At 35.3% G+C, this 13,920-nt stretch overlaps 1 protein-coding gene across 1 annotated transcript in view; it reads left to right on the forward strand.

Moving 5' to 3' along the window:
* TMEM168 (transmembrane protein 168) overlaps positions 1-4,383 on the forward strand; it is a 61,351-nt gene extending 56,968 nt beyond the window's left edge. Inside the window, exon 5 of the mRNA XM_036863752.1 lies at positions 2,373-4,383. Coding sequence (XP_036719647.1) covers positions 2,373-2,920 — 548 coding nt within the window. The 3' untranslated portion in view covers positions 2,921-4,383. The remainder of the gene's footprint in view (positions 1-2,372) is intronic.
* The last annotated feature ends 9,537 nt before the right edge of the window (positions 4,384-13,920 follow it).

The following is a 13,920-nucleotide window of genomic DNA, read 5'->3' on the forward strand; positions in this document are numbered from 1 at the left end:
GAGTATGTAGTCTTCTTACATTTATGGGGCTTCATAATGTAGAACCTGATATTTTTGCCTCTGTTTGAGGGTAAAAAACAATTATGGTAATGAGAAGAGAGACAGAAATGCATAAAAAATGTAGATAACCTATAAAGCAGTTTATTGCAGGTAAACAAAGTCTTTAAAAAGCAGTCTCAATTACTTGAACTGTTGGCTTGAATTAGATTACTTGAATCAGATGGCTGTTATCTGAGTTAAATGTAAATATTTTGCATCTGGGCCAAAAGCCAAATGCAACATAGAAACTGTTCATAGGAGAAAGCAGAGCAAAACAAAACAAGAGGAGAGAAATAGTATAAAGGGCTTTAATACTGCTTTAAATTTCTTGCTGATATCTAAAGAGTGTGTTTATAAGAGAATTAGTGTAGAGTGTGCTGAAGAATATTTATTTATTGAAATAGTTGTAGAAGGCAAGTTAGAACGATGATACAGGCAAGTTAGAAAAATGATGTTTTGTGGCAGATGGAATTTGTATAATAACTCTTGTAATCTGTGTTGTCCTGTCATCTCCAGAGAAGTTTAATAAAACTGGCCATAAAGAAAAGTGAGCTTGATCATATTTAAAAAGATATCTCCTGGAGGTCTTTGTGAAGCAATATGTTAGTAATATGTGAAAAATAGTGCCTCTGAGATAATAGGTATGAGTGTAAGAGCAGTTCATGAAACAAATTTTTCGTTGTCACAGTCTAAGATACAGCAGGCTGATGAATAAAAGGATATTAATTATTCATAAAAAATGTTATATACCCTGACTTTATAGGTCATATTATTAATAGAATCCAAATTCTAAAGGATTCTCTATCTCTCCGGTATTGTCATTTTGATAGTTTAGCAAAGAGCATGGTTGCTCTTGGTAAAAATACATATTCTGAAGTTAGGTTGTTGGAACTTGTATTAGTAAATTGTAGCATGTTTGTTAAAACTTTTTTCTAATTATAAAAGCAACATATATTCAACATACAAATTTTGGAACATATAAAAAAGTATAATAAACACCACCTGAAATCCAAATACCTGGAAATAACTACTGCTGTTATTTTTGTAGATACACTTCTGTGTCATGCTTTTTCTAATATCATAGATATTTTTGTCATTAAAATTTCTTCATAAATATCATTTATTATAAAACTCTTCTTATAAGGTTATACCATAATTTATATCCGTTCCCCCAGTAGTTTCAGATTTTACACTATCTTAGATAACAGTGGGAAGATGATCTTTATATGTAATTTTTTGTCTGCATTTCTGCCCTTTCCTTAGGGTAAATTCCTAGAATTGGAATGACTGGATTAGTATACCATTTGAGACAGAGCCAGGACTAGGGTGAGGTGAGAATGGCAGTTGCTTGGGGCACAGAATTTAAGAGGGTGCTAAAAATTAAATGATAGAGATAACATTTTAATGCAATATATTTAAAAATCAAAAGTAATGCAAAAAAAACCCATCCATAATGAACCACATGTAAATACTAGCTATAAGACAGATTTCTAAGTCAGAAATATATTTACTTTAGACCTTTCTGGTATATGTTTTTTTAATCCTTTGTTGTTGTTCAGGTATAAAACTGATTTAAAAATAAACCCATTCCAAACTCATTCTTGTTACTGGTAGGAAGAGTGTTTTTCATCTTGTAGGTACCTACATATGAGGATAAGTTAATTTATCAGAAGTGTAGAATGGGGTGAGCCAACTTTCTCTGTAAGGACCAGATATTTTTGGCTTGGTAGGCCATAAAGTCCCTGTTGCAACTACTTAGCTCTACCATTGTAGTATAAAAGCAGCCATAGACAGAATATAAATAAATGAATGTTATAGAAATATGAAATTTAAATTTCCTATAATTTTTACATGTCACAGATTTCTGCTCTTTAAAAAAATTTTTTTTACCATTTTAAAAATATAAAATCAGTTCTTAGCTCTTAGGCTATGCAAAACAAGTGGCAGGCTGGATTTGACCACGAGCCATAATTTGCTGCCCCTGATGTAGAATATTTGCTTTGCTGTATAATTTTAATTTTTTTCACTAAATTTAACTTTATAAAATAATTTTCTTATTTTATCATAGCATATCCCTTTAATGTGAATAACAGGATGATTGGGGGGTTGGGAGTGTTCTTTTTTTTTTTTGGTTTGATTTTTTACCTGAAGCTGAAAGTCTGTTTTTTGTTTTTAAAAATTCTTCTGAAAAAGATACTTTGAAATAAAGGCTCCCTCTTTTTTTTTTTCTTACATATTTTAAGAACTTAAAGAAAATACATTTAAGACAAAAGAGTATTCTTAGTAAGACACTTCAGAAATTCTTGCTCTACTGAACTTTCTGTTGTTCACAGGTGGAGACATACTACGCCTTGACACACTTTTAGAATGGTGGCGAGAAAAGAACGGTTCCTTCTGTTCCCGACTTATTATCATATTAGACAGTGAGAATTCAACCCCCTGGGTGAAAGAAGTGAGAAAAATCAATGACCAGTATATTGCAGTGCAAGGAGCAGAGATGACAAAAACAATAGATATTGAAGAAGCTGACCCACCACAGCTGGGTGACTTTACAAAAGACTGGGTAGAATATAACTGCAACTCCACTAATAACATCTGCTGGACTGAAAAGGGACGCACAGTGAAAGCAGTGTATGGCGTGTCAAAACGGTGGAGTGACTACACTCTGCATTTGCCAACAGGAAGCGATGTGGCCAAGCACTGGATGTTGTACTTTCCTCGCATTACATATCCACTAGTGCATTTGGCAAATTGGTTGTGTGGTCTGAATCTTTTTTGGATCTGCAAAACTTGTTTTAGGTGCTTGAAAAGATTAAAAATGAGTTGGTTTCTTCCTACTGTGCTGGACACAGGACAAGGCTTCAAACTTGTGAAATCTTAATTTGGACCCCAAAGTGGAATATTATTGAGAGTTCATTTTACCAGTTATCACTAACTTGCCATTTTTTTGCATATTGTATTTTTATTTGTAAAAAATATCTTGCTACTTCTGTAGCTGTTCTCATTTTGTCTTTTCTCCAGTAATTATGGTATATGTAAGGTGTTGGGAATAAGCATTATTTTATACTAAAAATATGTAGGGAGTCACAAATGTTCACTTTGTAAATGTATAAGAGATGTTAAAAATAATAACAATGCACTTTGAGGAATGTTTGCATATGCCTCTGATTAGAAAGAAGACACTCGTCTCTGCTCTGCAGTGGCCAATGAAGAATTACTAATGCCTTATTTTCTAGGCATAGATTAAAGAATGTAAACCAGACAATTTGTTTACTATTGTAAGAAAACTACCAATTTGCTTACAGAAGATTATTTTTTGTGAACAGTAGGTTTGAGTCCAAGGCCATTTGAAGAATTACAAGCTCTCTCTTAGAAAAGGGAAAAGGAAGAAGTCTGCTTAAAATGAATGCAAAATTTGCTTGTAGACCATCACGTTTAGTTACTTGGCTATGACCTGTTATCCGTATCACAGAGAAGCCCAAATCACTGTTTAGGTCAAGACATTCTTCATATAGGTAACTGTAAGAAGCTAGAGCCTACAAATTGCTCCTTCATGCATTGTTGGGGGCCTCTGAAAGCACTGGCAGTTTTAAGAGTCTTTCTCAGGGTAACAATGTTTTCTTAATGAACAATGTTTTCAGCTACAAATTCCTTCCAAATAAATTGTCTTCCCTTTCAAAAAGTAATCTTAAGAAATTTAGCCATTTGTCATTGATTTAGGCTATTTTCAGTACTGAGAAATGATTTTGAGCTCTATAGAGTTAATGCTCTGTCATGAAAACTATTTTTCAGATCCCCGTTAGTGGTAACATTTTTTTCTACTGAAGGTCAAAGGATTGGAAACAGGTCATTTTTCTTCTTGTATACATGTAATGTGTTATGTAAAAAAGTATTCATATTGGCAATTTTACTTAAGCATAATGGTGTGGTTGTAATTTTTAAAACTTAATTCAGTGTTTTCTCGGATTAAAGCAGGCATGGATCAGGGTATCTCCTAAGAGGTAATTTGCCTCCTATTCCCTTCCAATAATCCTTACATTCTAAGTTTTCATCTCTGAGAAATAACAAGAAGGGAATAGAATTAAATTGGGGGATAATCTAATCTTTGTTGTTTAAATGGTGTGACGTCCCACCATTAAAGCCATTTTTTCCAGCCTCAGAGAGAGGAAATAATGCCTCTACCATCTTCTACCTGGTGACTTGAAGTTTTAGTTAGGAAGAAGTCACTTAGCGTCAGGGAACTTGTATACCACTATCTATGCAGCGTTGTTATAGAGTCTGATTATTTCTGTGTTTTGAGTATGATTTTCCTAATGCTCTGAATAAAATTTTGTCAAAAATTAATTTTTCACATAATGTGCAAATAACAGTTATTGAATATTTTAGTGTATTAAGAGAGATAGTCATAAAAAATGTCCAAGTATTAGAGTTCATGGTTAGTAGCAGGTTGATTTAAAATTTTCCAATATTTGGTTACATATTTATATAAACATCATCCAAATGAAATAGTAGTGTTTCATTACTATTCAGAAATAGTGTAGCAGACAAGCCAAGTGTTAAAATTATGAGCTTACAGCTACAAAACACAGTTTAATTAACGTTAAGTAAAATCATCTTTTAAATTCTGAGCCAGTATTAAGCCAATTAGCTTTAACTAAAGCATATCTCTTTACTCTGAGAAAGCCAAATATAAAAGTATATCCTGCATTCTTTATAAAGTGATACTAAGATTTTACTAAAAATCACATTCAAAAGGTAGCAGACATTTTTACAGCCACAAAGCTAATATTTTGATAAATATTTTCTATAAAGTACAACCGAAAAAGGTCTGGGCTAAAAATGTGACTTGAGCCTATTTATTAAGTTTGATGAATTCTCCTACCCAAACAAATAAGGCACTATAAATGACTCTTAGGAGATGGCATCCTAAATTAAAGATGCCTATTTAAAAACATTCAAGTATGTTAAATGATAGTATGGAGAAGGAATATTACAGGAAGGGTAAATTGATTGGTTATTTTTACCTAAAGATTAAAAAACAGACCTGACAATGAGACTAATTTTCTTATGGCTTCCATTTTATATATCATATGTTTAGGAAGGAGTTACTTGAAATGGTAGAATTTATGTTAGGGCAAAATTTTACCATTCCACTAAAAAAAAAATAGATAACATGGAGATGTTTTTCAACATAATGTTGACTTAATTTGTTTCCTTATATGATACCTTGCTAAAACCATAAAAGACTCCCCTCTAAAAACATCTTTTTTAAAAGTGTATACTGTTATGTGATAAATTAAGGAGTCAAGTTCTTTTCTCATAATTTTTCAGTTGTGCTATTATTTCATTCAAAATTTTAATTTGCTCTGACTAAACTCTTCTGGGATATTTGGATTTATCTTTGCATAGCTTTCTATCTCACTCTTCTTAATAAATATGAAATTCTATAGACAAGACCTTTTTCAGAAAACCATTTTTATGAACAGTGTTTTCATAAGTTACATACTTTTTAAAAGTTACATTGCTAATTCAAATGCATTTATATTTAATGCATTAGTGGGTAGAATTTTTTTGGAGTAAAATCTTCACTAAAGTCTATTTGTAACTACGTTTTGTTTGTAAATTTTGGCTTGAATATATTTGCTGTTTTGGGTACTGCATTTTTTATAGGTATTCTTTCACATTTAGAGCATAGTCTCTTTCAAAATAATGTTCTACATTACCTTTCCACAGGTGATGTGATAGTTAATATTATGTATGCCAGAAGAAAATGGCTTAATTTTAAGCATGTGATTAAGTATATTTGATAGTAAGTGCTCAAAGGAGTTAGATCTTTCAGTACTTTTGAACATCTCCTCTGTTGGGAAGTTACTAGACTGTCATCTCTTTTCAGGCAGAGGCTTGCACATCTTGGTATTTCGGGTACACAATTACCCAGAAGAGTGCCTTGCCTATAATTCCTATTATTTAAAAAATATTTTTGACTGAGTGAATGAATTTAGACTCCTAATGAGAAATTGGAATAACTTGATTGTAAATTATTACATTTTCTTGACAGTTTTACCTTAAGTGGATATTATTTCAAGATCCTCATTAAATTAATAATTACCAAAGACAGTTACAGAATCAGTGAAATGAAAACTAATATCACATTTGTAGTTAAAGAGCCATAGGATCAAGATTAGGGAAGGAAAAACTTTAAGATAAGTTTGAATGAAAACATAGCTGCTATCAATCACCAAAAAGTGGCTTTTTGTGGGTTGAGTCCCTTTTCATCATGTCTCCAATATGATTAAGGTTGAATCTTTCATTGATTTCCCTTTAGAAACATATAGACAGGTTGGAGATTTATCACAAATGGAAACTATTGAAAGAAAGTAAGTCTGACAGATGAACAAAGAAAGAATTTGGCTGTGCCTGTCACTGACAACTAAACTGTAAAATCAGAAAAAATGGGACTGCGAACATAAGCAGGTTCAGGACAAGTTAGGGAAACTAAAATTATATCAGCTTTGGAGTATCCTCACTAGTTGCAACACATAGGTGTACAGTATGATACAATGAAATTTAAGCAACAATTGTTCTGAGCAACTATTTTGTTGATAAAGTAATTTACATTTATGTTTTTTAGGAAATATTACTTAGACCAAAGATGATTCAAAATTGAAATCTGTAGGCTAATCACTAAGCTTTCTTTAATATTAATATGTAAAAACCCTTTTGATTGATTTAAAAATCAAATTGGCCAATCATCTTGTGTGATGACCTCACAGTATTTTTTTTTTAAGTATGAACTTAAGAGTAAGTAGACAGTTTAGTAAACTTCTGTTGTTACTGTTTGGTCTGGACCTAAAAATCTCGATCTGTCTTAAATCAGTGTGGCAGGGTCAGTGAGGAACATGGCATATCTCCCTAGACCAGCAATATTTACTCCATGTGAAGTAAAAATATTTTTATATTAAAACATACTAATGTACTGAGCAATATTTGCATTAATTTTTAGTGTAAATCACACGACTTCAAAGCAATTTTAATATTGCACTAGGTCCTTTGTTCTCCTTACTGCAGAACACTGAAGATTCTTTGGACACAATTTTGGACGTTAATGATACTCTATATTAAAAAGAAAAAAAATCCTTTGTCTTATGTCTTGGAAACATGAATAGCATGATGCATTTTCGCTAAAAAAATAATTTTGTTTGAATACAGATGGAATTTCAGGTGGGTACTGTTTTAATGCACTTTTATAATAGATATTTCTAGGTTCTTTGGAGTCCTTATACATATTGATTTCTTGTTCTACACAACTAGGTATTGGTAAGGAAAGTGGGGTGAGGATTTTGATTTGTAATCTACATCCCCGTGCATTCATACCCATTTTCACCTATTTCTCTGCTACCTAATTACAAGAGATACTACTCTTTCCAAAACCTAACCTTTGGATTCCTTTCCTCCTTTCTACATAAAACTAATCCATCAATAACAATAAAAACGACAATGGCTATCATCTGCTGAATGTTTATTATGTTCTAGGCACTGTGCTAACCACTTCTCTATACATGATTTCATTAAACCCTCACAACCACCTTTTGTGATGGATGTACTTTTATTTTATGAATGAGGAAACTGAGGCAATGAACTTAAGTAACTTTCCCCACGTGACACATCTGTGGCTAAGAAGTTGGGTCTCAAACTCAGCTCTAAGCCAGATTTTATGTTGTGGGGACTCCCACATACCAAGAAAAGGAAGGTTTTACTCAGGTATATATACCTACATGCCCTTTAAAGAACTGTTTGCGTATTTTGTCAAGGGGGTAGACACCTGGCTATAAGCACATAAGCATAGGGAAGAGGGGCAATTGGTCAATATAAAGACCTTCAATTATTAATTGTACTAATATCAGCCCCACTTCTCAGCTACTTCCTTAATTTTCTAGCAGTCTCTGATGCTAGAGCCGTTCTGGGGTTGTACTGGACTGCTCAGACACACCTCCCCAGAAGCATATTCTGGGAGGCTGCTAGGCTACTGCTTGCTTTTCTCTGCCACCCAGTTCATACTCTTTTATCCTTTCTGTCTTTGGATGTGTGCTGAAATCTCTGGTCTGATAATAGATCCCCCCCATTCCCTACGTCTTGATGGTATAGTCACCTGTTTATTCCTTTACTATTAATATAATGGGAACTGGAGGAGAAGATATGGAGACATGTATTCACTATCTTGAACTCAAAGCCAAAGTAAATTTCATTTTTTAAAAAATGGTGAAATTGACTTTTACTTCTGGTTAGGATATAAAATACAAAAGAACTTTGATCCAGTGGAAACGTTAGAAAAATTCCAGGTTAAAATAAACATACTGATTAGTGGAGCTGCTGCAGAATAGTACATACAAGCAAATCTAGGTGAAATAAATCCCAGAGAGCAATACATTCTTCATAAATAAGCAGAGACTGCAGCAGCTTCTATACCTGGGGCAAATGCCTGTCTTGAGTGCTAGTGTGTTAGAATCGGAGCTGCCATGGACTGGGAGATTTTGCAGGAAAGAGGAAACCAGGCAAACTTGTGACAGCATTATGGGCTGGTGAGATGGGTCTGCAAGGGCAGTAAGCGCTTGACCCAACAATTCTGCCCACTTTCCCTGGAATTTTGCCAAGAAAGTGGCAGTGGAGGAGGGCCCCATAAACAAAGAGAATTCATGCAGCTTTGCACATCACACTTAATTGCCAGGGTTGGAATCAAATATGAATCTGAACTATGTAAAACAGATTTATTCCAGTTCAAACACTAAAAAGATCAAATCAGTATCTTGGCAGATGAGGCATGGGAAGTTAGGGACTGGGCTAACTGAAGGTAAACTCAATCTGATTAAAGCTTCTGCCCAGCTCTGGCTCAATTAAACCTGTGGGAGATTCAGAAGGGTAAGTCCCTCACCTAAACCACCTAGAATGAAAGGCAGGCCATCTCTGAACAGACACAAATTATACTTTTCACTGTTCTTGTATGCATAATACAGAATACATTTTTTAAAATTATAAGACATGAAGGGGGAGGAATTGGACCCATTATCAAGAGAAAGCAGTCAAAAGATAGACTTGTAGATTACTAGCACACAAGAATTTTGAAACCAAATGCATATTCTAGGATTAATAAATATGTCAGAAAACTTTTAAATCACTGGATGGTACTTGGGGGTGAGGGTCAGTCCCTAGCATAGGGTGTCAGAGTGTATGGTAGGAACCACAAAGTGGAGCTATCTGGCATGGACTAAGGAGGGCATCCACACCAGGGACAGGAGAAAGATGATAAATGGAGATTGGTTATATAAGCACGGATTTATCAAACATGAAAATATATTTAAGATGATGGGAACAGATTCTTCTGTTGAAGGGAATTGCAAACATGGAAATAGAGCTAGAATAGTCACTAAGGTGTTGGATTCGAAGAGGCAGTATTAGATATAGAAATTAATAAGATGTAAATGTGTGTAAGGATATGTGTTTATGTTTTTATACATGTAATCCCTAGCTTTGTTTACTAAGAAGGTCTGAGATTACCAGTGCCCCCATAGCAATGACCACACCTAGATCCCAGATCATGGCTTCTGAATATTATTCTCCACTGAAAGGATCCAGGGCTCTTTGGAGAAATAACTGATTACTTCTGATGAGCCTGGAATATGTTAGTTCCAGAGAGCTGGGACAATTTGAGAGTTAGGAAACTAAGTGCCCTTACTAAGTGCCCATACACACATATATGTATATCTATAGGTGTATATGTAAACATATATACATATGCATACATACTTCATAACTTTGATGAACAGGACAATAACGTTAAAACAAAGAGGTAGAGGAGGAACCAAGATGGCGGAGTAGAAGGATGTGCTCTCACTCCCTCTTGCAAGAACACCAGAATCACAACTAGCTGTTGGACAATCATCGACAGGAAGACACTGGAACTCACCTAAAAAGATACCCCACATCCAAAGACAAAGGAGAAGCCACAATGAGATGGTAGGAGGAGTGCAATCACAGTAAAATCAAATCCCATAACTGGTGGGTGGGTGGGTGACTCACAGACTGGCGAACACTTATACCACAGAAGTCCACCCACTGGAGTGAAGGTTCTGAGCCCCACGTCGGGCTTCCCAACCTGGGCGTCCGGCAACAGGAGGAGGAATTCCTAGAGAATCAGACTTTGAAGCCTACTGGGAATTGATTGCAGGACTTCGACAGGACTGGGGGAAACAGAGACTCCACTCTTGGAGGGAACACACAAAGTAGTGTGCGCATCGGGACCCAGGGGAAGGAGCAGTGACCCCAGGGGAGACTGAACCAGACCTACCTGCTAGTGTTGGAGGGTCTCCTGCAGAGGTGGGGGGTGGCTGTGGCTCACCGTGGGGACAAGGACACTGGCAGCAGAAGTTCTGGGAAGTGCTCCTTGGCGTGAGCCCTCCCAGAGTCTGTCATTATTAGCCCCACCAAAGAGCCCAGGTAGGCTCCAGTGTTGGGTTGCCTCAGGCCAAACAACCAACAGGGAGGGAACCCAGCCCCACCCATCAAATTGGCAAAAATTAAAGACAAAGAAAAATTATTGAAAGCAGCAAGGGAAAAACGACAAATAACATACAAGGGAACTCCCATAAGGTTAACAGCTGATTTCTCAGCAGAAACTTGACAAGCCTGAAGGGAGTGGCATGATATACTTAAAGTGATGAAAGGGAAGAACCTACAACCAAGATTACTCTACCCAGCAAGGATCTCATTCAGATTCGAAGGAGAAATCAAAAACTTTACAGACAAGCAAAAGCTAAGAGAATTCAGCACCACCAAAACAGCTCTACAACAGATGCTAAAGGAACTTCTCTAAGTGGGAAACACAAGAGAAGAAAAGGACCTACAAAAACAAACCCAAAACAATTAAGAAAATGGTCATAGGAAAATACATATCGATAATTACCTTAAACATGAATGGAATAAATGCTCCAACCAAATGACACAGGCTTGCTGAATGGATACAACAACAAGACCCATATATATGCTGACTACAAGAGACCCACTTCAGACCTAGGGACACATACAGACTGAAAGTGAGGGGATGGAAAAAGATATTCCATGCAAATGGAAATCAAAAGAAAGCTGGAGTAGCAATACTCATATCAGAAAAAATAGACTTTAAAATAAAGAATGTTACAAGAGACAAGGAAGGACACTACATAATGATCAAGGGATCAATCCAAGAAGAAGATATAACAATTATAAATATATATGCACCCAACATAGGAGCACCTCAATACATAAGGCAACTGCTAACAGCTATAAAAGAGGAAATTGACAGTAACACAATAATAGTGGGGGACTTTAATACCTCAATTACACCAATGGACAGATCATCCAAACAGAAAATTAATAAGGAAACAGAAGCTTTAAATGACACAATAGACCAGATAGATTTAATTGATATTTATAGGACATTCCATCCAAAAACAGCAGATTACACTTTCTTCTCAAGTGCACACAGAACATTCTCCAGGATAGATCACATCTTGGGTCACAAATCAAGCCTCAGTAAATTTAAGAAAATTGAAATCATATCAAGCATCCTTTCTGACCACAACGTTATGAGATTAGAAATGAATTACAGGGAAAAAAATGTAAAAAACACAAACACATGGAGGCTAAACAATACGTTACTAAATAACCAAGAGATCACTGAAGAAATCAAAGAATAAATCAAAAAATACCTAGAGACAAATGACAATGACAACACGATGATCCAAAACCTATGGGATGCAGCAAAAGCAGTTCTAAGAGGGAAGTATATAGCTATACAAGCCTACCTCAAGAAACAAGAAAATCTCAAGTAAACAATCTAACCTTACACCTAAAGGAACTAGAGAAAGAAGGACAAACAAAACCCAAAGTTAGCAGAAGGAAAGGAATCATAAAGATCAGAGGAGAAACAAATGAAATAGAAACAAAGAAAACAGTAGCAAAGATCAATAAAACTAAAAGCTGGTTCTTTGAAAAGGTAAACAAAATTGATAAACCATTAGCCAGACTCATCAAGAAAAAGAGGGAGAGGACTCAAATCAATAAAATTAGTTAGAGTCTGTCATACAGAGTGAAGTAAGTCAGAAAGAGAAAAACAAATACAGTATGCTAACATATATATATGGAATCTAAGGGAAAAAAAAAAAAGGTCATGAAGAACCTAGTGGCAAGACAGTAATAAAGACACAGACCTACTAGAGAATGGACTTGAGGATATGGGGAGGGGGAAGGGCAAGCTGTGACAAAGTGAGAGAGTGGCATGGACATATATACACTACCAAACGTAAAATAGATAGCTAGTGGGAAGCAACCGCATAGCACAGGGAGATCAGCTCGGAGATTTGTGACCACCTAGAGGGGTGGGATAGGGAGGGTGGGAGGGAGGGAGACGCAAGAGGGAAGAGATATGGGAACATATGTATATGTATAACTGATTCACTTTGTTATAAAGCAGAAACAAACACCATTTTAAAGAAATTATACTGCAATAAAGATGTTTTAAAAAAATAAAAATAAAATAAAATGAGAAATGAAAAAGGAGAAGTTACAACAGACACCGCAGAAATACAATGCATCCTAAGAGACTACTGCAAGCAACTCTATGCCAATAAAATGGACAACCTGGAAGAAATGGACAAATTCTTAGAAAGGTATAACCTTCCAAGACTGAACCAGGAAGAAACAGAAAATATGAACAGACCAATCACAAGTAATAAAATTGAAACAGTGATTAAAAATCTTCCAACAAACAAAAGTCCAGGACAAGATGGCTTCACAGGTGAATTCTATCAAACATTTAGAGAAGAGCTAACACCCATCCTTCTCAAACTCTTCCAAAAAATTGCAGAGGAAGGAATACTCCCAAACTCATTCTATGAGGCCACCATCACCCTGATACCAAAACCAGACAAAGATACTACAAAAAAACAAAATTACAGACCAATATCACTGATGAATATAGATGCAAAAATCCTCAACAAAATACTAGCAAACAGAATCCAACAACACATTAAAAGGATCATACACCATGACCAAGTGGGATTTATCCCAGGGAGGCAAGGATTCTTCAATATATGCAAATCAATCAATGTGATACACCATATTAACAAATTGAAGAATAAAAACCATATGATCATCTCAATAGATGCAGGAAAAGCTTTTGAAAATTCAACACCCATTTATGATAAAAACTCTCCAGAAAGTGGGCATAGGGGAACCTACCTCAACATAATAAAGGCCATATATGACAAACCCACAGCAGACATCATTCTCAATGGTGAAAACCAAAGCATTTCCTCTAAGATCAGGAACGAGACAAGGATGTCCACTCTCACCACTATTATTCAACATAGTTTTGGAAGTCCTAGCCACGGCAATCAGAGAAGAAAAAGAAATAAAAGGAATACAAATTGGAAAACAAGAAGTAAAACTGTCACTGTTTGCAGATGACATGATACTATACATAGAGAATCCTAAAGATACCACCAGAAAACTACTAGACCTAATCAATGAATTTGGTAAAGTAGGAGGATACAAAATTAATGCACAGAAATCTCTTTCATTCCTATACACTAATGATGAAAAATCTGAAAGAGAAATTATGGAAACACTCCCATTTACCATTGCAACAAAAAGAATAAAATACCTGGGAATAAACCTACCTAGGGAGACAAAAGACCTGTATGCAGAAAACTATAAGACACTGATGAGAGAATTAAAGATGATACCAACAGATGGAGAGACATACCATGTTCTTGGATTGGAAGAATCAATATTGTGAAAATGACTATACTACCGAAAGCAATCTACATATTCAATGCAATCCCTATC

The sequence above is a fragment of the Balaenoptera musculus genome, chromosome 9 (assembly GCF_009873245.2).
Source record: "Balaenoptera musculus isolate JJ_BM4_2016_0621 chromosome 9, mBalMus1.pri.v3, whole genome shotgun sequence".
Classification (NCBI taxonomy): Eukaryota; Metazoa; Chordata; class Mammalia; order Artiodactyla; family Balaenopteridae; genus Balaenoptera; species Balaenoptera musculus.